The sequence below is a fragment of the Oncorhynchus keta genome, chromosome 10, assembly GCF_023373465.1.
Source record: "Oncorhynchus keta strain PuntledgeMale-10-30-2019 chromosome 10, Oket_V2, whole genome shotgun sequence".
NCBI classification, from domain to species: Eukaryota; Metazoa; Chordata; class Actinopteri; order Salmoniformes; family Salmonidae; genus Oncorhynchus; species Oncorhynchus keta.
The window spans coordinates 46,686,048-46,707,222 of record NC_068430.1 but is presented as its reverse complement, the minus strand read 5'-3'; the positions used below and the strand labels follow the sequence as shown (position 1 = coordinate 46,707,222).

Here is a 21,175-nt window from a genome sequence, read left to right as displayed (position 1 = left end):
CAATACAACCTTACCATGAAAGACTTACTTTTAAAACACTGCATTGCTGAAAGTAAGAAAATATTTGCTAAAAAACTCTAAAAAAATCACATAAAAAAAACATTTAAATAAGTAACAATAAAATAACAATAACGAGGCTATATACTGGAGGTAACTCAGGTAAAATGTGTATGTAGGAAGGTGTAATGTGACTATGCATACAGTTGGAGTCAGAAGTTTACATACTTCTGTTTACATACTTCTGACTTAAAACTCGTTTTTCAACCACTTCACAAATTTCTTGTTAACAAACTATAGTTTTGGCAAGTCGGTAAGGGCATCTACTTTGTGCATGACACAAGTAATTTTTCCAACAATTGTTCACAGACAGATTATTTTAACTGTATCACATTTCAAGTGGGTCAGAAGTTTACATACACTCAGTTGACTGTGCCTTTAAACAGCTTGGAAAAATCCAGAAAATGATGCCATGGCTTTAGAAGCTTCTGATAAGCTAATTGACATCATCTGGGTCAATTGGAGGTGTACCTTGTTTTTGTTCCGGAGTTCTAAATTGAGCAGCTGCTGAAAAATGAGCTCCTGTATATATTGAGATTTAAATGTTTTTTTAGAGTGAAGTACATCGAAAAAATCAAGAGAACTGCAAGACTCAATAGAAGACAAAACAAGGAACAAACCAAAAAAGACAGGCTTCTGAAAAATGAACTATTTTTCATAAAATTGTACAGTTATCTTAGCTAGCTGAATTGCTAGCAGAATTGTTTACTTGTTGCTAAGCAGTTGCTAGGGACTCTCCTGGAAGAAGCTAGCTAGCTTACAAAGAATAACAACAAAAAATATCTAGTTAACAGAAGAAAGGAAGACAAATTAAGGACAAAAGAAGGACAGAAGAAAAAGGAAAAGAAAGGACAACAAAGTGAAACAGTCAGCACTTCTATTGCAACTTCGTATTTCGTCGTCCTAACGTAGTCTACACTGCTATCTGCCCAGCAGCTAGCCAGCTAGCAAACGTCCACCGTCTACCAAATAGCAGCACTGTAGAAACTATTACACTCAACTGAACGACTTGATTAGTGTAGTGTTAGCTAGCTACATAGTTGTCTTTGCTGTCTTCGTATCCAAGATAATTGTGTAGTTTAGAGCGTGTAGTCTTAGAGTGATTATCTTAATTTACCGAGGTTAGCTAGCCAGCTATTTGTCGTCCTTAACGTAGGAGACACTGCTAGCTAGCCAACAACTAGCCAACGTCTACTGAATAGAACTTCCGCACTCAACAACCCGGTCGCATTCCGCTTTGCTCCACAGGTAGTATCACATTTTCATTTCATTTCATTACAGCACAACGGTTTGATTTGTTTGATCGTAGCTAGCTACATAGCTAGCTACATAGCCTTCTGTGTATCAAAGATAATTGTGTAGTCTAGAGCGATTTTCTAGGTTAGCTAGCCAGCTATTGTCATTCTTTTAACGCAACGTAACGTAATCAACACTGCTAGCTAGCCAGCTAGCCCCCGAATAGCAGCACTGTAGAAACTATTACACTCAACGGAACGACTTGATTAGTGTAGTGTCAACAACGCAGCCACTGCCAGCTAGCCTACAAAGTCAACAACGCAGCCACTGCCAGCTAGCCTACTTCAGCAGTACTGTATCATTTTAATCATTTTAGTCAATAAGATTCTTGCTACGTAAGCTTAACTTTCTGAACATTCGAGACGTGTAGTCCACTTGTCATTCCAATCTCCTTGCATTAGCGTAGCCTCTTCTGTAGCCTGTCAACTATGTGTCTGTCTATCCCTGTTCTCCCCTCTCTGCACAGACCATACAAACGCTCCACACCGTGTGGCCGCGGCCACCCTAATCTGGTGGTCCCAGCGCGCACGACCCACGTGGAGTTCCAGGTCTCCGGTAGCCTCTGGAACTGCCGATCTGCGGCCAACAAGGCAGAGTTCATCTCAGCCTATGCCTCCCTCCAGTCCCTCGACTTCTTGGCACTGACGGAAACATGGATCACCACAGATAACACTGCTACTCCTACTGCTCTCTCTTCGTCCGCCCACGTGTTCTCGCACACCCCGAGAGCTTCTGGTCACCGGGTGGTGGCACCGGGATCCTCATCTCTCCCAAGTGGTCATTCTCTCTTTCTCCCTTACCCATCTGTCTATCGCCTCCTTTGAATTTCATGCTGTCACAGTTACCAGCCCTTTCAAGCTTAACATCCTTATCATTTATCGCCCTCCAGGTCCCTCGGAGAGTTCATCAATGAGCTTGATGTCTTGATAAGCTCCTTTCCTGAGGACGGCTCACCTCTCACAGTTCTGGGCGACTTTAACCTCCCCACGTCTACCTTTGACTCATTCCCTCTCTGCCTCCTTCTTTCCACTCCTTTCCTCTTTTGACCTCACCCTCTCACCTTCCCCCTACTCACAAGGCAGGCAATACGCTCGACCTCATCTTTACTAGATGCTGTTCTTCCACTAACCTCATTGCAACTCCTCCAAGTCTCCGACCACTACCTTGTATCCTTTTCCCTCTCGCTCTCATCCAACACTTCCCACACTGCCCCTACTCGGATGGCATCGCGCCGTCCCAACCTTCGCTCTCTCTCCCCCGCTACTCTCTCCTCTTCCATCCTATCATCTCTTCCCTCTGCTCAAACCTTCTCCAACCTATCTCCTAATTCTGCCTCCTCAACCCTCCTCTCCTCCCTTTCTGCATCCTTTGACTCTCTATGTCCCCTATCTTCCAGGCCGGCTCGGTCCTCCCCTCCCGCTCCGTGGCTCGACGACTCATTGCGAGCTCACAGAACAGGGCTCTGGGCAGCCGAGCGGAAATGGAGGAAAACTCGCCTCCTGCGGACCTGGCATCCTTTCACTCCCTCCTCTCTACATTTTCCTCCTCTGTCTCTGCTGCTAAAGCCACTTTCTACCACTCTAAATTCCAAGCATCTGCCTCTAACCCTAGGAAGCTCTTTGCCACCTTCTCCTCCCTCCTGAATCCTCCTCCCCTCCCCCCTCCTCCCTCTCTGCAGATGACTTCGTCAACCATTTTGAAAAGAAGGTCGACGACATCCGATCCTCGTTTGCTAAGTCAAACGACACCGCTGGTTCTGCTCACACTGCCCTACCCTGTACTCTGACCTCTTTCTCCCCTCTCTCTCCAGATGAAATCTCGCGTCTTGTGACGGCCGGCCGCCCAACAACCTGCCCGCACGACCCTATCCCCTCCTCTCTTCTCCAGACCATTTCCGGAGACCTTCTCCCTTACCTCACCTCGCTCATCAACTCATCCCTGACCGCTGGCTGTTCCGTCTTCAAGAGAGCGAGAGTTGCACCCCTTCTGAAAAAACCTACACTCGATCCCTCCGATGTCAACAACTACAGACCAGTATCCCTTCTTTCTTTTCTCTCCAAAACTCTTGAACGTGCCGTCCTTGGCCAGCTCTCCCGCTATCTCTCTCAGAATGACCTTCTTGATCCAAATCAGTCAGGTTTCAAGACTAGTCATTCAACTGAGACTGCCCTTCTCTGTATCACGGAGGCGCTCCGCACTGCTAAAGCTAACTCTCTCTCCTCTGCTCTCATCCTTCTAGACCTATCGGCTGCCTTCGATACTGTGAACCATCAGATCCTCCTCTCCACCCTCTCCGAGTTGGGCATCTCCGGCGCGGCCCACGCTTGGATTGCGTCCTACCTGACAGGTCGCTCCTACCAGGTGGCGTGGCGAGAATCTGTCTCCTCACCACGCGCTCTCACCACTGGTGTCCCCCAGGGCTCTGTTCTAGGCCCTCTCCTATTCTCGCTATACACCAAGTCACTTGGCTCTGTCATAACCTCACATGGTCTCTCCTATCATTGCTATGCAGACGACACACAATTAATCTTCTCCTTTCCCCCTTCTGATGACCAGGTGGCGAATCGCATCTCTGCATGTCTGGCAGACATATCAGTGTGGATGACGGATCACCACCTCAAGCTGAACCTCGGCAAGACGGAGCTGCTCTTCCTCCCGGGAAGGACTGCCCGTTCCATGATCTCGCCATCACGGTTGACAACTCCATTGTGTCCTCCTCCCAGAGCGCTAAGAACCTTGGCGTGATCCTGGACAACACCCTGTCGTTCTCAACTAACATCAAGGTGGTGGCCCGTTCCTGTAGGTTCATGCTCTACAACATCCGCAGAGTACGACCCTGCCTCACACAGGAAGCGGCGCAGGTCCTAATCCAGGCACTTGTCATCTCCCGTCTGGATTACTGCAACTCGCTGTTGGCTGGGCTCCCTGCCTGTGCCATTAAACCCCTACAACTCATCCAGAACGCCGCAGCCCGTCTGGTGTTCAACCTTCCCAAGTTCTCTCACGTCACCCCGCTCCTCCGCTCTCTCCACTGGCTTCCAGTTGGGAAGCTCGCATCCGCTACAAGACCATGGTGCTTGCCTACGGAGCTGTGAGGGGAACGGCACCTCAGTACCTCCAGGCTCTGATCAGGCCCTACACCCAAACAAGGGCACTGCGTTCATCCACCTCTGGCCTGCTCGCCTCCCTACCACTGAGGAAGTACAGTTCCCGCTCAGCCCCATCAAAACTGTTCGCTGCTCTGGCTCCCCAATGGTGGAACACACTCCCTCACGACGCCAGGACAGCGGAGTCAATCACCACCTTCCGGAGACACCTGAAACCCCACCTCTTTAAGGAATACCTAGGATAGGATAAAGTAATCCTTCTCACCCCCCCCCCCTTAAAAGATTTAGATGCACTATTGTAAAGTGGCTGTTCCACTGGATGTCATAAGGTGAATGCACCAATTTGTAAGTCGCTCTGGATAAGAGCGTCTGCTAAATGACTTAAATGTAAATGTAAATGTACCTGTGGATGTATTACAAGGGCTATACCTTCGAACTCAGTGCCTATTTGCTTGACATCATGGGAAAATCAAAAGAAATCAGCCAAGAACTCAAATAAAATTGGAGACCTTCACAAGTCTGGTTCATCCTTGGGAGCAATTTCCAAACCCCTGAAGGTACCACGTTCATCTGTACAAATAATAGTACGCAAGTATAAACACCATGGGACCACGCAGCCGTCATACCGCTCAGGAAGGAGACACATTCGGTCTCCTGGAGATGAACGTACTTTGGTGCGAAAAGTGCAAATCAATCACAGAACAACAGCAAAGGAACTTGTGAAGATGCTGAAGGAAACAGGTACAAAAGTATATTTATCCACAGTAAAATGAGTCCTAAATCAACATAACCTGAAAGGCCGCTCAGCAAGGAAGAAGCCATTGCTCCAATAACGCCATAAAAAAGCCAGACTATGGTTTGCAACTGCACATGGGGACAAAGATCATACTTTTTGGAGAAATATCCCCTGGTCTGATGACAGAAAAATTGAACTGTTTGGCCATAATGACCATCGTTATGCACATGCGCCGAATACAACAGGTGTTACAATACAACCTTACCATGAAACACTTACTATCAACAATGCATTTTTTTTATGTAAGAAAATATTTGCTACCTTTGTTTAATTTTTTTAATAATTCAAAATAAAAACACTTTTTAAAAAGCAACACAATAAAATAACAATAGCGAAGCAATATAAAGGAGGAAATTCAGGTAGTATGTATACGTAGGAAGTATACGTAGTAAAGTGACTATTTATAGGTAATAAACAAAGACTAGCAGCAGAATAAAAAAGGGGGTCAATGCAAATAGTCTGGTTCGCCATTTCATTAACTCTTCAGCAGTCTTATAGCTTGGGGGTAGAAGTTGTTAAGGAGCCTTTTGGACCTGGACTTGGCAATCCAGTACCACTTGCCATGCAGTAGCAGAGAGAACAGTTCATGACTTGGGTGGCTGGAGTCTTTGACAATTTTAAGGGCCTTCCTCTGACCCCGCCTGATATAGATGTCCTGGATGGCAGGAATCTTGTCCCAAGAGATGTACTGGGCCGTACGCACTAACCTCTGCGGTCGGATGCCGATTAGTTGCCAAACCAAGCGGTGATGCAATCAGTCAGGATGCTCTCTATGGTGCAGCTCTACAACTTTTTGAGGCTCTGAGGACCCATGCCAAATATTTTCAGTCTCCTGAGAGGGGATAGACATTGTCATGACTTCTTCACGACTGTCTTGCTGTGTTTGGACCATGATAGTTTGTTAGTGATGTTGACAGAAAGGAAGTTGAAGCTCTCAAACTACAGCCCTGTCGATGTGAATGGGGGGGGGGGGGCTGAGGAAGCGCTTGTTGTCTTGGCATCACACTGCCAGGTCTCTGACCTCCTCCCTATAGGCTGTCTCATCATTGTCAACATTGTGTCGTCGGCAAACTTAATGACGGTGTTGGAGACGTGCATGACCACGCAGACGTGGGTGAACAGGTAGTACATGAGGGGACTCAACACGCACATTTGACTTCCCCCTGTGTTGAGTATCAATGAGGCAGATTTTTTTGTTGCCTACCCTTACAACCTGGGGGCGGCTCGTCAGGAAGTGCAGGATCCAGTTGCAGAGGGAGGATTTTAGGCCCTGGGTACTGAGCTTAGTGATGAGCTTTAAGGGGAACTATGGTGTTGAACGCTGAGCTTTAGTCAACAAACAGCATTCTCACGTAGGTGTTCCTTTTGTCCAGGTGGGAAAATGCAGTGTGGAGACGGTGGGATGATGGTGTTGATGTGAGCCATGACCAGCTTTTGAAAGCACGTCATGGCTACCGATGTGAGTGCTACTGGCCAGTAGTTATTTCTGTACAGCACTTTGAGATATCAGCTGATGTACGAAGGGCTATATAAATACATTTGATTTGATTAAGCAGATTACCTTGGCATTCTTGGGCACAGGGACTATGGTGGTCTGCTTGAACATGTCGTTATTACAGACTGAATGAGAGGTTGAAAATGTTAGTGAAGACACTTGCCAGTTGGTCAGTGCATGTTCTCAATATGCATCCTGGAAATCCGTGTGGCCCTGCAGCCTTGTGAATGTTGACCTGTTTAAATGTCTTACTCACATCAGCTACGGAGAGCGTGATCTCAAAGTCGTCCGAAACAGCTGGCGATCTCATGCATGGTTCAGTGTTGCTTGCCTTGAAGCAAGCATAGAAGGGATTTAGCTCGTTTGGTAGGCTTTCGTCACTGGGCAGCTCACATTTGGATTTCCCTTTGTAATCCGTAGAAGAATTGTTTGCAAGCCTGCTTTATCCGACGAGCATCAGAGCCAGTGTAGTTGGATTCAATCTTAGCCCTGTATTAATGCTTTGCCTGTTTGGTGGTTTGTCGGAGGGCATAGGGGGATTTCTTATAAGCATCCGGATTAGTGTCCCGCTCCTTGAAAGAGGCAGCTCTAGCTTTTTGCTCAGTGCGGATGTTGCCTGTAATCCATGGCTTCTGGGTGGCATATGTACGTTCAGATGAAGTCGGTGATTGATGTAGTATACTCCACAATGCCATTGGATGAATCCCAAAACATATTCCAGTCTGTGCTAGAAAAACAGTCCTGTAGCTTAGCATGCGTGTCATCTGACCATTTCAGTATTGAGCGAGTCACTGGTAAGTCCTGATTGAGTTTTTTTTTTTGCAGTCACGAAAACGCCTAAAAATATACCAAGTTAGCTCCATAATATCGACAGAAACATGGCAAACGTTGTTTACAATCAATCCTCAAGGTGTTTTTCAAATATCTATTCAAATATATCCACCGGGACAATTCGTTTTTCAGTAGAACTGATTGGAATAATGGCTACCTCTGTATTTTACACGAGAATCTCTCTGGGAGCATCAGGTGACCACTTGCAGTCACGAAAACGGCGAAAAAATACTCCAAAATAGCTCCATAATATCGACAGAAACTTGGCAAATGTTGTTTACAATCAATCCTCAAGGTGTTTTTCAAATATCTATTCGATAATATATCCACTGGGACAATTTGTTTTTCAGTAGGACCGATTAAAATAATGGCTACCTCTGTATTTTACGCGAGAATCTCTTTGGGAGCATCAGGTGACCAGTTGCGCTTACGGGTATTCTTCAACATAAATGCGTAAAACTACGTAACAATGTTGTAGACACCTTGGGGAATACGGAGAAAAAGTAATCTGGTTGATAGCCCATTCACTGCTCAATAGGGACGCATTGGAACGCAGCGCTTTCAAAACATGAGGCACTTCCGGATTGGATTTTTCTCAGGCTTTCGCCTGCAACATCAGTTCTGTTATACTCACAGACTATATTTTTACAGTTTTGGAAACTTTAGAGTGTTTCTATCCTAAACTGTCAATTATATGCATATTCTAGCATCTTGTCCTGACAAAATATCCCGTTTACTACGGGAATGTTATTTTTCCAAAAATGAACATCTTTTTTTTAATCAGGGGAAATTTGTGAGTTAAAACCTGGGTTCAATAAAGCTAGTCTATTTGTTTAAGTCCTATCTGCTAACTAGAGAAAGATGACCAACACACCTGATGTAGGATTCACTGCTGTGCTGGGGGTCAAAGGAGAGGTCAAACCTGGTGAAAGGAGATTACACAAGAACAAATGTAAATTCATTTAATTTATTAGGTCATTCAATAAGCAGAAATAGAGAAGTACACTACACATTACCTACAAATCAGATGGACTAAAAGTGCACAAATCTAGACGAAATTACAGCAGCTATGAATGGGTCAATTCATAAATCAGATGGAGCTTTAGTGAATTAATGTAAACAAAAATATACATGTCAGTTAAAATGAGTGGATCTACTTACTGGTAGTTGGTCTCACTGTGGTGTCTGGGGTCAAAGTAGAAGTAACAGTCAAAACTAGTGGGAAGCAATATGATGACACAAGAATAAGATAAAGCATTAATCTAAACCCTTGACTACAATTGGTATTTGCAGAGATGGTCATTTAGAGGCCCAACACACCTTCTGTAGGACTCGCTGTCTTGCTGGGAAGCAAAGTAGATCTAGGACCTGGAGTTAAAACCACTGAGAAAACACATGAATGAAATTAGCATTTTATTCATGATTGTATTAATGATCATCGTGGTGTTGTTGGCCTTTTGAAATACCTTCATGACTTGTCTATTCAAAGTGGGAAAAGTAGGACTATAAAATCACTACGGACAGATTGCTTCCTGCCCTGGTAGATTATATTTCTCCTCATTATAGAGATGATGAGACCACTTCATAAGGTGATCAAGTCTTTCAGGACAGATAAGGTGTTGATTGTTGTTATCAGCTTCCTAGAATAAGGTCCCCATGTAACTAACAGCTGAAGCCTAACAGTGTACAGACATGATCTAAACACTGAACCAGTTAAAAAATTAATTTGTAATTCTTGTGGAAATGATTCCAGGCGTTGATGATGAGACTGGTTTCATATCTATGAACAAATTACATAAGGTTTCTACTGTAAAGTGTTCTTAACAACATCCTCCATCTTCAACACAATGAACTACAGAGAAAGACATTCCAACAGCTACACATTACCAAAGCTAACCCCCTTTTGTCTCCCTGCTGTAGAGGTTGTCTGTGTAGTTGTTGGATCACTGATGTGAACTCCCACTAGATTTACAACCACTTTGGGGTTGGAATGGGGTCTTTAGTTTGTGGGTCAGAATGTTATTTGGTGGCAGTAGCTCCCTGCCTGCCCTCATCCTCAAGGAGCATTCCCCCAACTGGTCACACCCAAGAGGAAGACCGAGAGCCAGGTGGTCCGGCCAGTTGGGGGACGACCTACACAACCTGGGACTCAACACCAGATCAGCCTGGGACCTGGCCCAGAATAAGACAGTGTAGAGATCCATATGTCAAGGTGCTGTGCTCGAAGGAGCAAGCAAAGAGTGAGTGAGTGAGTGAGCAAGCAAAGAGTGAGTGAGTGAGTGAGTGAGTGAGTGAGTGAGTGAGTGAGTGAGTGAGTGAGTGAGTGAGTGAGTGAGTGAGTGAGTGAGTGAGTGAGTGAGTGAGTGGGGGATGGAGGGACGGAGGGTCAGAATGAATATAGTCATACTAAAACATGTAAGGGGAGTCAGATCATGAAGACCTGCTGCACTGATAGATTATTATTGCATCATAATAATAATGACTCACATGTAAAGCTGTTCCAATCACTGCGTGGAGAGAGAGAGTTTGGTCCTGAGCTCACTCTGTAGTCACAGCTCACTTCCTTACGCCTCACTGACTGTAGACAACTGATCAGATCACTCTCAGCCGCAGAGAATTGACAGAACCAGCATTCGGAATCTTTGTGTTTCTTCTTCCAGATTTGTGCTCTAAAAAGACACTTACTCTTCTCTCCAACATACAGGTTACAGGTGGTGTCATTACTGACAGAGCCAGGAATTAAACAGGTGAGGATGAGGTTCCCTTTCAGACTGACTGTAATATTTGGTTTCTGACCTGTTGGGAGAGGACAACAACTTAATGAAGTACAAGGCACACTATTCTGCACATAACAATATACTGTAGAGCCCGCAGTCTTTCACTATGCTAAGTCAGTCAAAATGTTCAAAATAAGATAAAAATAGCATTTGTCCAACGGGCACAGACGTCAGTTCCACACCTAGTTTTGATTTACATTTGATTTAGTTGTCAACATTTCAGCCATGTCATGGGATTTAGGTTCAAGTTGGGTGAAAAATTGAACCCAGGCTCTGTCGCAGCCGGCCACGACCGGGAGGCCCATGGGGCGGCGCACAATTGGTCTAGCGTCGTCCAGGTTAGGGAGGGTTTGGCCGGAAGGGATACAGTGCGGCTTGGTTGGATTGTGTGTGGAGGACGCATGGCTCTCGACCTTCGCCTCTCCCTAGTCCGTGCGGGAGTTGTAGCGATGAGACAAGACAGTAACGATTAACAATTGGATACCATGAAATTGGGGAGAAAAAGGGGGGTAAAAATAATAAAATTTTTAGTTTATTTTTTAAGTTGGGTGAAAAAAATACAAATTTCCCCCAAATTATTTCAGCAAATCCAATACATTTTCCACATTGATTGAATGTCATCAGAAGGAAAAACATAGTATTTTTTTTGTTGAAATGGCGTGTAAACAACATTGATTAAACCAGTTTTTGCCCATACCATTCTACACTTAAAAAATGTACATATAATACATATTTTTGCATTTGTTTATGTAAGTATCTTACCTGTAATTATGTATTTATCACTGCGGGGAGATAGAGAGTGTGATCCTGTGTTCACTCTATAGTCACAGCTCACATCTCTCTCCAACTGCAGATGCCTGAACAGATCATTCTTAGTAACACTGAAGGTACAGAATAGTTTGGATGATGCTGTGTTAAATCTCCTCACCCAAGCCTCTTTGTAGGCCTGAGGCTGGTCTCCAGTGTACAGGTTACAGCTATCACCATCACTGACAGACTCAGGAAGTACACAGGCAATAGTGATGTCATGAGATGATTCGTCATTGACACTAATGTCTGGTTTCTGCAGTTTACCTGTGAGGAGGACACGTCAATAACTGTCCATACTGTAGGTTAATGAGAATACACACCTCTTTCTTTACCAGTAAGAACTAAAGAGTCTGTATATGTTAGCATGACATTACATATTCCAATCTGATTACAGTGAGCCAATCAGATCAGTGTATTCATAATAATACTACTATTTTACCAAGAATAGTGATAGGCGCAGGATGACTTTGCATCGATGGATAGTGAGTCTCTACTGTGTAAAGACATATAATAATATGTATAATAATACATAAACTACCCTGCTTACCCAGGAGAGTGACTGAGACAGGGTCACTGTAGGGAGAGTAGATAGACATCTCTACAGCATAGTAGATACATCTCATGTTGACCTTGGTGGTTGGACCATGACCTGCCCATTCAAGCAGCTTGGTCCCTGTGAGTGACTGCTGACAGGATGTGGTATGTTGGAGATGGTGTATTTTCTCTATGTAGAAGTAACACTGAGACACATAGGTAGATTGAGAAGTGTGACATCTCAGCTGAACTGTGTCCGTAACCCTGATGACTTCAGGACTCACTGTCAGCTGAGGAGGGACTGTGAGTTCAGAGGGAAATAGTATGTCAATCTAATATTCAACAGATTACTATGTACATAAAATCTTAATGTGTAACAGACCTGAGCATTTCAAGAACATGACTCATCACACAAATTACTTCTAGATTGTAAAAAGACAGTAAATCATTTTGTGAAACATTGTCTTTGAAATCAGAATTATATTGTTGCAGGTTAGTGTATTGTTTAAACGTGTTAACCCTCGCAATGCTGCAGGCCCAGACGGCATCCCCAGCCGCGCCCTCAGAGCATGCACAGACCAGCTGGCTGGTGTGTTTACAGACATATTCAATCAATCCCTATCCCAGTCTGCTGTTCCCACATTCTTCAAGAGGGACATCATTGTTCCTGTTCCCAAGAAAGCTAAGGTAACTGAGCTAAACGACTACCGCGCCCCGTAGCACTCACTTCCGTCATCATGAAGTGCTTTGAGAGACTAGTCAAGGACCATATCACCTCCACCTTACCTGACACCCTAGACCCACTCCAATTTGCTTACCGCCCAAATAGGTCCACAGACGATGCAATCTCAACCACACTGCACACTTCCCTAACCCATCTGGACAAGAGGAATACCTATGTGAGAATGCTGTTCATCAACTACAGCTCAGCATTTAACACCATAGTGCCCTCCAAGCTCGTCATCAAGCTCGAGACCCTGGGTCTCGACCCCGCCCTGTGCAACTGGGTACTGGACTTCCTGACGGGCCGCCCCCAGGTGGTGAGGGTAGGTAACAACATCTCCACCCCGCTGATCCTCAACACTGGGGCCCCACAAGGGTGTGTTCTGAGCCCTCTCCTGTACTCCCTGTTCACCCAAGACTGCGTGGCCACGCACGCCTCCAACTCAATCATCAAGTTTGCGGACGACACAACAGTGGTAGGCTTGATTACCAACAACGACGAGACGGCCTACAGGGAGGAGGTGAGGGCCCTCGGAGTGTGGTGTCAGGAAAATAACCTCACACTCAACGTCAACAAAACTAAGGAGATGATTGTGGACTTCAGGAAACAGCAGAGGGAACACCCCCCTATCCACATCGATGGAACAGTAGTGGAGAGGGTAGTAAGTTTTAAGTTCCTCGGCATACACATTACAGACAAACTGAATTGGTCCACCCACACAGACAGCATCGTGAAGAAGGCGCAGCAGCAACCTCTTGAACCTCAGGAGGCTGAAGAAATTTGGCTTGTCACCAAAAGCACTCACAAACTTGTACAGATGCACAATCGAGAGCATCCTGGCGGGCTGTATCACCGCCTGATACGGCAACTGCTCCGCCCACAACCGTAAGGCTCTCCAGAGGGTAGTGACGTCTGCACAACGCATCAACGGGGGCAAACTTACTTGCCCTCCAGGACACCTACACCACCCGATGTCACAGGAAGGACATAAATATCATCAAGGACAAAAACCACCCGAGCCTGTTCACCCCGCTATCGTCCAGAAGGCGAGGTCAGTACAGGTGCATCAAAGCTGGGACCGAGAGACTGAAAAACAGATTCTATCTCAAGGCCATCAGACTGTTAAACAGCCACCACTAACATTGAGTGGCTGCTGCCAACACACTGACTCAACTCTAGCCACTTTAATAATGGGAATTGATGTAAAATATATCACTAGCCACTTTAAACTATGCCACTTTGTTTACATACTCATCTCATATGTATATACTCTACTCGATACCATCTACTTGCTTTCTCAGACCCTAGATCTTTGAGAATAATTCACAGCGATAGTATGGTAAATAATGGGGATATAATATATTGCTTCATGCAACAGCTCTTTACAAAATACAATAATAGCGTGTTTCTAGAGGACCAACTGAGCAGAACATTGTTTGCAGTGTTTACAGCTATAGACATTTGTTTTACCCTGAATTTGGACAGAAGTAGGTTCACTGTATACAGATTTAAACTGCCAACCTTCAGCATTGTATTGTATTAATCATGTATCCGTAATTCCTTTTGAATTCATAGTGTCAGATGGATATGCTATCAGCTAATGTTATATTATTTGAATGATAAGAATATATACCATGATTATTATTAGATTTTTACTCATAACTCATAATAATGATACTGACCTTGGGCTTTGATGGATTGGAACGTATCTAGAAATGATAAAATAGATCATCATCTGCCATTCAAAAAGTATGTTTTAACAGGAGACACCTGAACACTTCACACAAGTTGGTAAAGTAGCGTAATCTACTGTAATGCATTAATGGGGATCAAGCATTGGTCATTCTTATCTGAACAAATTGTAAAATAATGATAGAGAGAAATAAATAAGATGATTAATGGAATAAGATACAAGACACTCATCATAGCCATGAGATTCAGAAATATCAAGAGTTCCTCAATTAAAACACAGAAAGAGGGGAATATCCTCTCTAAGAAGAGGAATATCCTGTAGAACAAACAGATGATGAAACTGTAGAAATGTAGAAATAACTCACCAAAAAGGAGGATGCCCAAGAACAGATGACCAGCCATATCAGGGATGAACAATGCCATTTGTCAGACAGCTACATACGATTAGTCTGACTTCACAGTAAGGTGTGTGACTGAGTCAGAGGATTGTTTGAATAGAGACGTAGACGTAGAAATGTGGAGCTTGTGAACAGCAAAACCACAGAGAGCAGCAACCTAAACAACAGTCTCATACAGCAAGTGTGAGGTGATGTTGCAGAAGTAAGGGTATCTGAACAATCAGAATCATATTTATTTATTTTATTTTACCTTTATTTAACCAGGCAAGTCCGTTAAGAACACATTCTTATTTTCAATGACAGCCTGGGAACAGTGGGTTAACTGCCTGTTCAGGGGCAGAATGACAGATTTGTACCTTATCAGCACAGGGGTTTGAACTCACAACCTTCTGGTTACTAGTCCAACGCTCTAACCACTAGGCTACCCTGCCGCCCCATACACTCCCCTCCATATGCATTTGGACAGTGAAGCCCAAAAAGTATATATAGCTCTATATTCCAGTATTTTAGATTTAAGATACAATGTTTTATATAAGGCGACAGTACAGAATTTCCCCTTTATTTGAGGGTATTTTCATAAAGTACTCAAACCCCTTGACTTATCACACATTATGTTGTGTTACAGCCTGAATTCAAAATGTACTAAATAAATAAACAATCTCACCAATCTACACACAATACCCCATTATGACAAAGTGAAAACATGTTTTTTGTCATTTTTTGCTACATTTTTGAAAATGAAATACAGAAATATTTAATTTAGATAAGTCTTTACACCACTGAGTCAATACTTTGTATTAGCACCTTTGGCAGCGATTACAGCTGTGAGTCTTTCTGCGTCTCTAAGTCTCTAAGAGCTTTCCACACCTGGATTGTGCAACATTTGCCCATTATTCTTTTCAAATTTCTTCAAGCTCTGTCCAATTGGTTGTTGATCATTGCTAGACAACCATTTTCAGGTCTTGCCATAGATTTTCAAGTAGATTCAAGTCAAAACTGTAACTCTGCCACTCAAAAACATTCACTGTATTCTTGGTAAGCAACTCCAGTGTATATTTAGCCTTGTGTTTTAGGTTATTATCCTGCTGAAAGGTGAATTCATCTCCCAGTGTCTGGTGGAAAGCAGACTCGACCAGGTTTTTCTCTAGTACTTCGCCTGTGTTTAGCTCCATTACATTTATTTTCTATCCTGAAAATCTCACCAGTCCCTTAATGATTACAAGTATACACATAACAAGATGCAGCCACCACTTTGCATGAAAATATGGAGAATGGTACTCAGTAATGTGTTGTATCCTATTTGCCCCAAACATAACATTTTGTATTCAGGACAAAAAGTGAATTGCTTTGCCACAGTTTTTGCAGTTTTACTTTAGTTCCTTTCCTGCAAACAGGTACAAGCTTCCTTCTTTTCACTGCGTCATTTAGGTTAGTTTGGTAGACAATGTTGTTGATCCATCCTCACTTTTCTCCTATCACAGCCATTAAACTCTGTAACTGTTTTAAAGTCACCATTGGCCTCATAGTGAAATCTCTGAGTGGGTTTTTTCCTCTCCGGCAACTAAGTTAGGAATGATGGCAGTATCTTTGTTGTGAGTGCGTATTTTGATACACCATCCAATGTGTAATTAATAACTTCACCTTGCTCAAAGGGAGATTCAATGTCTGCTTTTTTAAAAAGGATTTTATAGTATTTTAGAATAGTTTCCTTCTTTGTGAGACATTAGACAACCTCCCTGTTTTTTTTGGTTGAATCTCTGCTTGAAATTCACTACGCGACTGACCGACTTTACAGATAATTGTATGTGTGGGGTACAGAGATGAGGTAGTCATTAAAATCATGTTAAACACTTATTGCACACAGTCCATGCAATGTATTATTCGACTTATTTTGGATTTCCATAACAAAGTATTCGAATACTTATTGACACTTTTTTTTTTACATAATTCCACTTTGACATGTGGTATTGTGTGTAGGCCAGGGACATAAAAACATCTAAATTTCATACATTTTAAATTCAGGCTGTAACTTAACAACATTTGGAAAACATCAAGGGGTGTGAATACTTTCTGAAGGTATTGTATGTTTTACAATTTAGAAATAAAAGCACTTTATGTATATAGTCCCCCCGATTCAAGAAGTCATAAGTATTTGGACAAATTAATTCATAGTGTATTAAAGTAGTCAAGCATGATGTATTTTGGTTCTTTGCACCCAATAAATGCACCAAGCTTGTGACTCAACAAACTTGAGTTTGTATGCATTTGCAGTTTGTTTTGGTTGTGGTTTGGATTATGTTTTGCCCAATAGGAAATTAATTGTATCCAAGTGTTATGGAAGAAAGTATCAAACAGTCAACATAATATACTTAAATACCGTAGATTTAGCATTTACTAGGGAGAAGAAATAAGAAAAATGCTCAAAGGGGAGTATGCCCCGGACCCCTCCAAAATGCTCAAAATATAAATATTAACACAGTAACAGATATTATGGATAGACATGTAAGAGAAACCAGTTGTCCATGTGAAATACAGTGGAAATATTACCTGTTAACCAACTTATTTACAGTAACTGGATGTGTGATAAACAAAGGATGTCGTGTGAGAAAGAATGTATTTGTGTGAGATGTGTGAGACATAGATACAGAAAGCCAGAGGTGTAGTTTCAGTGTGTCTGCAGACTGTACAACCCATCCGGCTGGGCTGAGGATGCTGGTCTGTCGGGGATTGAGCTATATACGTGGTACGTATCAGACTAGAGAAAAGAAACAGATTCAGTTTAGGGCTTTGAATCTACAGTACAGGAAATGTAATTCATAAGGGGTATTTTATGAGGATGTAAGACCAATCTTACACTGAAAGTCAAAACACAGTGAGAGAAAGACAGATACTTTTATCCTCGAGTCAGTCTGCCTGTGAAAACAATGCTATATACAATTATAATAATATAATATAATACAATGAATAGGACATTTGTGCTGTACTTACATGTTTATTTGCAAATGCCTGTGAATCCACATCAACGGGACCTGCACATCACAGAGAGAGACAATTCCATGAGTAAGAGGTTGTGTATGTACAGTGCCTTGCGAAAGTATTCGGCCCCCTTGAACTTTGCGACCTTTTGCCACATTTCAGGCTCCAAACATAAAGATATAAAACTGTATTTTTTTGTGAAGATATGTATGTATGAGTGTGTGTTTGAGGTGGGATCATGTGTATATTACATGTCTACATTGCATGTGTGTTACTTCGTCGAGTTTGCCCTATTCCATTCGTAACAGCCAAACAGAAGTGCAAGTAACAAGGCTTGATGTCATTTCACACTTCTCCTCATGTCTCAAACCCCACTGCAGATCTAAAGCTCTATTCTCACGATGCTCTGACACATTCATTTCTGTTTTAAGTGTTATATATGCGTTTTGATAAGGTTGATATGGTTAGGCCCAAAGTTTAAGCATGTACAGCAGCTGTGCACTTGCAGATGGTCCCGAGATCTGAGGGACAAACCTGAGGGCATGAACGTGGACAGTACAGAAGTGATCTGAGAATCGATTCCAGCATCTCCTGAATCCACCTGTAGTGGAGAAAGAGGGAGAAGATAAGAGAGAAAATAGAGACTTTTTATCCTCCAGTCTAAAAACTGTCTGTCTATTCTATTCTCTAACTCGTGACATGAACGGCACCCTCCTTTGTATCACAGGAAGTGTTCGTCGGATTTGTGTCATTCTGAGGTCTACACATGTCCAATGCAATCAAAAATAGTTTATACGACTAAACTCTGTACCTACTTAGGAACACATTTACAAGGTTTAACATGAATTAATGTATTAAGAAATTATTTCTGGTGAAGAACATCGTATTTTGTAATAAATACAAAATATAAATAATACATCCATCTTTATATTGTAATTATAAATATTACCATATAAATACAGCTGTTAGTTTGATACTTTGAACATTCATATGTTGAAGCACTACTAATGTAACATTAAGGTCTTGTTCCTCAGATCAGACAGTCAGAGGGCAGAGGATGCTGGTGAGAGGAGTTATAGGAGGACGGGCTCATTGTAATTGTTGAAATGGAATTAATGGAATGGAGTCAAACATGTAGTTTCAATGTGTTTGACTCCGTCCCATTAATTCCATTCCAGCCATTACAATGAGCCTGTCCTCCTATAACTCATCCCACCAGCCTCCTCTGTCAGAGGGGTACATGTGTACAGATTCCCCTGTAATGTAGAATAATCACCATGACTCCGCTGCTCACCGCTCCCATAGACACCAAATCATCTACAACAGAAACACAATGAAAATGGGATTACAGTGTTTGTACATGCGTGTATATAGTTCTGTAAGTCATATGTGTGTGTATGTTTGATGTATTTTGTTTGGAACGTACATTGTCTGTGATCATCCTGTCTGGCTGTAGGTCTGTACAACATAAAAGTATATAAGAAGGTTGTGGTAAGAACATCTCATCATGGACAATACAGAACTAAAGGTTGATACAATCTGCATCATATTCACAAGGGAATTCTTACCTCAGAGAATTGGTTTTCTCTGAAAAACAAATGCAGTTAAATTAATTAAATTGAATATAGTCCAACCTATACAATATGATAAAAATTAGTAAATGTTGAAATGATTTGTTTTGCAGAATCAAATGTACTCACTGGTCCTCCTGCAGAAACAGACAGCTGTCAATCCTACCAGGAACACTCCAGAAGCCACACTCAATGCTGCCTGCCATAATTGCCCCACTATTTGATGACATGATGACATCAGGAGAGGTCATTAGCTCTTGTTCTTCTAAGAAAATGTGCACAGCTCTGCTTTCATGTGTGAGAAAAGACAGCTAGAAAAGGATTCTTACCCAGAATGCTTTCTTGACTCTTTGATTCCACTTCACTTTCTGTGGAGCTTTGACCTCCTGGTCACATGCAAGAGAGAAGGACAGTTAACAAAGAGAAGGACAGAGTTATGTAAATATTTCTAAGGAGACAAATTGTTTGATTAATTCTAAAGCTTTGACTGAATTTACATTTGGCTATATTTGCAAAATTGGTCTATGCTTTAATAGACAAAAATATTTCAGTTGGACTCGCTGGGGTGTCAGTGGTCAAAGTACAGCAAACAGTCGACCCTGATGCAAAGCAAATCATTGGATCTGATTATACGAAAATACATCTAAATGGGTTGATTTTAATCAATCAAATATCAACCTCTTTTTGTAATGAGGCAAATTTGCGATATCAAAACATGGAGAAGATAAAGCTACTCTATTTGTTTTACTTATATTTGCTAACTAGATAAAGATGATTGGGAGAACTGATGAAGGATTCACTGCCCTGCTAGGAGTCAAAGGTGAGGTCAAACCTGGTGAGAAGACATTACTCATATTACACAAGAACAAATGAAAGTTAATGTAATATCTAAGGTCTTTCAATAAGCATGAAGAGAGAAGTACACTACACATTACCTACAAATCAGATGGACTAAAAGTGGTTAAAAATCTGGACTGAAATTACAAGCAGCTATGAATACATCTATTAGTTAACCAGTCAGAGCTTTAGTGAATGAATGTGAACAAAGATATTGTATTTGCAAACTAAGTTAAAATTGGAGGATCTACTTACTGGTAGTTGGTGTCAGTGTGGTGTCTGGGGTAAAGGTACAAGTAACAGTTGAAACTAGTGGGAAGCAATATGATCACACAAGAATAAGGTTTTACGTTCACATTTGGGTCAATTAATTTTACAGGCCCGTAATCTAAACCTTTGACTGTATAATTACTATTTGCAGAGGTGGTCATTTAGAGGCCCAACACACCTTCTGTAGGACTCACTGTCGTGCTGGGCGGCAAAGTAGACCTAGGACCTGGAGTCAAACTCACTGAGAAAACACATAATACTGAAATTAGCATTTTATTAATGATTGTATTAATGATCATCATGGTGTTGTTGGCCTTTTGAAATACCTTCATGACTTGTCTATTAAAGTGGAAAAAGTAGGACTATAAAATCACTACGGACAGATTGCTTCCTGCCCTGGTAGATTATATTTCTCCTCATTATAGAGATGATAACACCAATTCATAAGGTGATCAAGGCTTTCAGGACAGATAAGGTGTTGATTGTGGTTGACAGCTTCTTAGAATAAAGTCACCATGTTATCTAACAGCAGAAGCCTAACAGAGTATAGATACGATCTAAACACTCAACTAGATGAACACAGACATTATAATACTTGTGCTGATTATCCCAGACATTGGTGTTGAGGCTTGTGTCATATCTATACAACAGCTTAATTATCTAACAGAACAGCTTCATTTACACATTAACACAACTATTCTTATTGCTGAAACTTGTGTTGCTTTAAAATAACTGCAGTGACACCTTAAAAGCACAAATGTGTAGTCTACCTGCTATAGAAGCTGTCTGTATAGTTGTTGGATCGCTGATGTGAACTCCCACCAGATCTAAAATAATTTGGGATTGAAATGTGGTATTTAGTTTGTTGGTCAGATCTAAAATGATATAATTTACATTTACATTTAAGATTGAAATGTGCATTCACCTTATGACATCCAGTGGAACAGCCACTTTAGTTTGTTGGTCAGAAGGATTAATTTATCCTATCAGGTATTCTAAAGAAG

General features: G+C 42.2%; 1 protein-coding gene across 8 annotated transcripts in view; it reads right to left on the bottom strand.

Annotated features, from left to right (window-relative positions):
- The window catches only part of LOC118372821 (uncharacterized), a 68,915-nt gene that overhangs the window by 42,002 nt on the left and 5,738 nt on the right, over nt 1-21,175 (bottom strand). For 5 of the 8 annotated variants that reach the window (XM_052527193.1, XM_052527198.1, XM_052527199.1 and 2 more), the window contains exons 1-8: nt 14,485-17,186; nt 14,110-14,136; nt 11,717-12,004; nt 11,122-11,433; nt 10,070-10,378; nt 8,903-8,965; nt 8,744-8,797; nt 8,457-8,504 (exon numbers count right to left, since the gene is read on the bottom strand). In XM_052527193.1, the coding sequence (XP_052383153.1) occupies nt 8,457-8,504; nt 8,744-8,797; nt 8,903-8,965; nt 10,070-10,378; nt 11,122-11,433; nt 11,717-12,004; nt 14,110-14,136; nt 14,485-14,542 (1,159 nt within the window). In that variant the 5' untranslated portion in view covers nt 14,543-17,186. Of the gene's footprint in view, nt 1-8,456; nt 8,505-8,743; nt 8,798-8,902; nt 8,966-10,069; nt 10,379-11,121; nt 11,434-11,716; nt 12,005-14,109; nt 14,137-14,484; nt 17,187-20,156; nt 20,211-20,349; nt 20,413-20,941; nt 20,999-21,175 lie in introns of those variants that run through there. The other 3 variants (XM_035758837.2, XM_052527195.1, XM_052527196.1) reach the window with 3 other exon arrangements.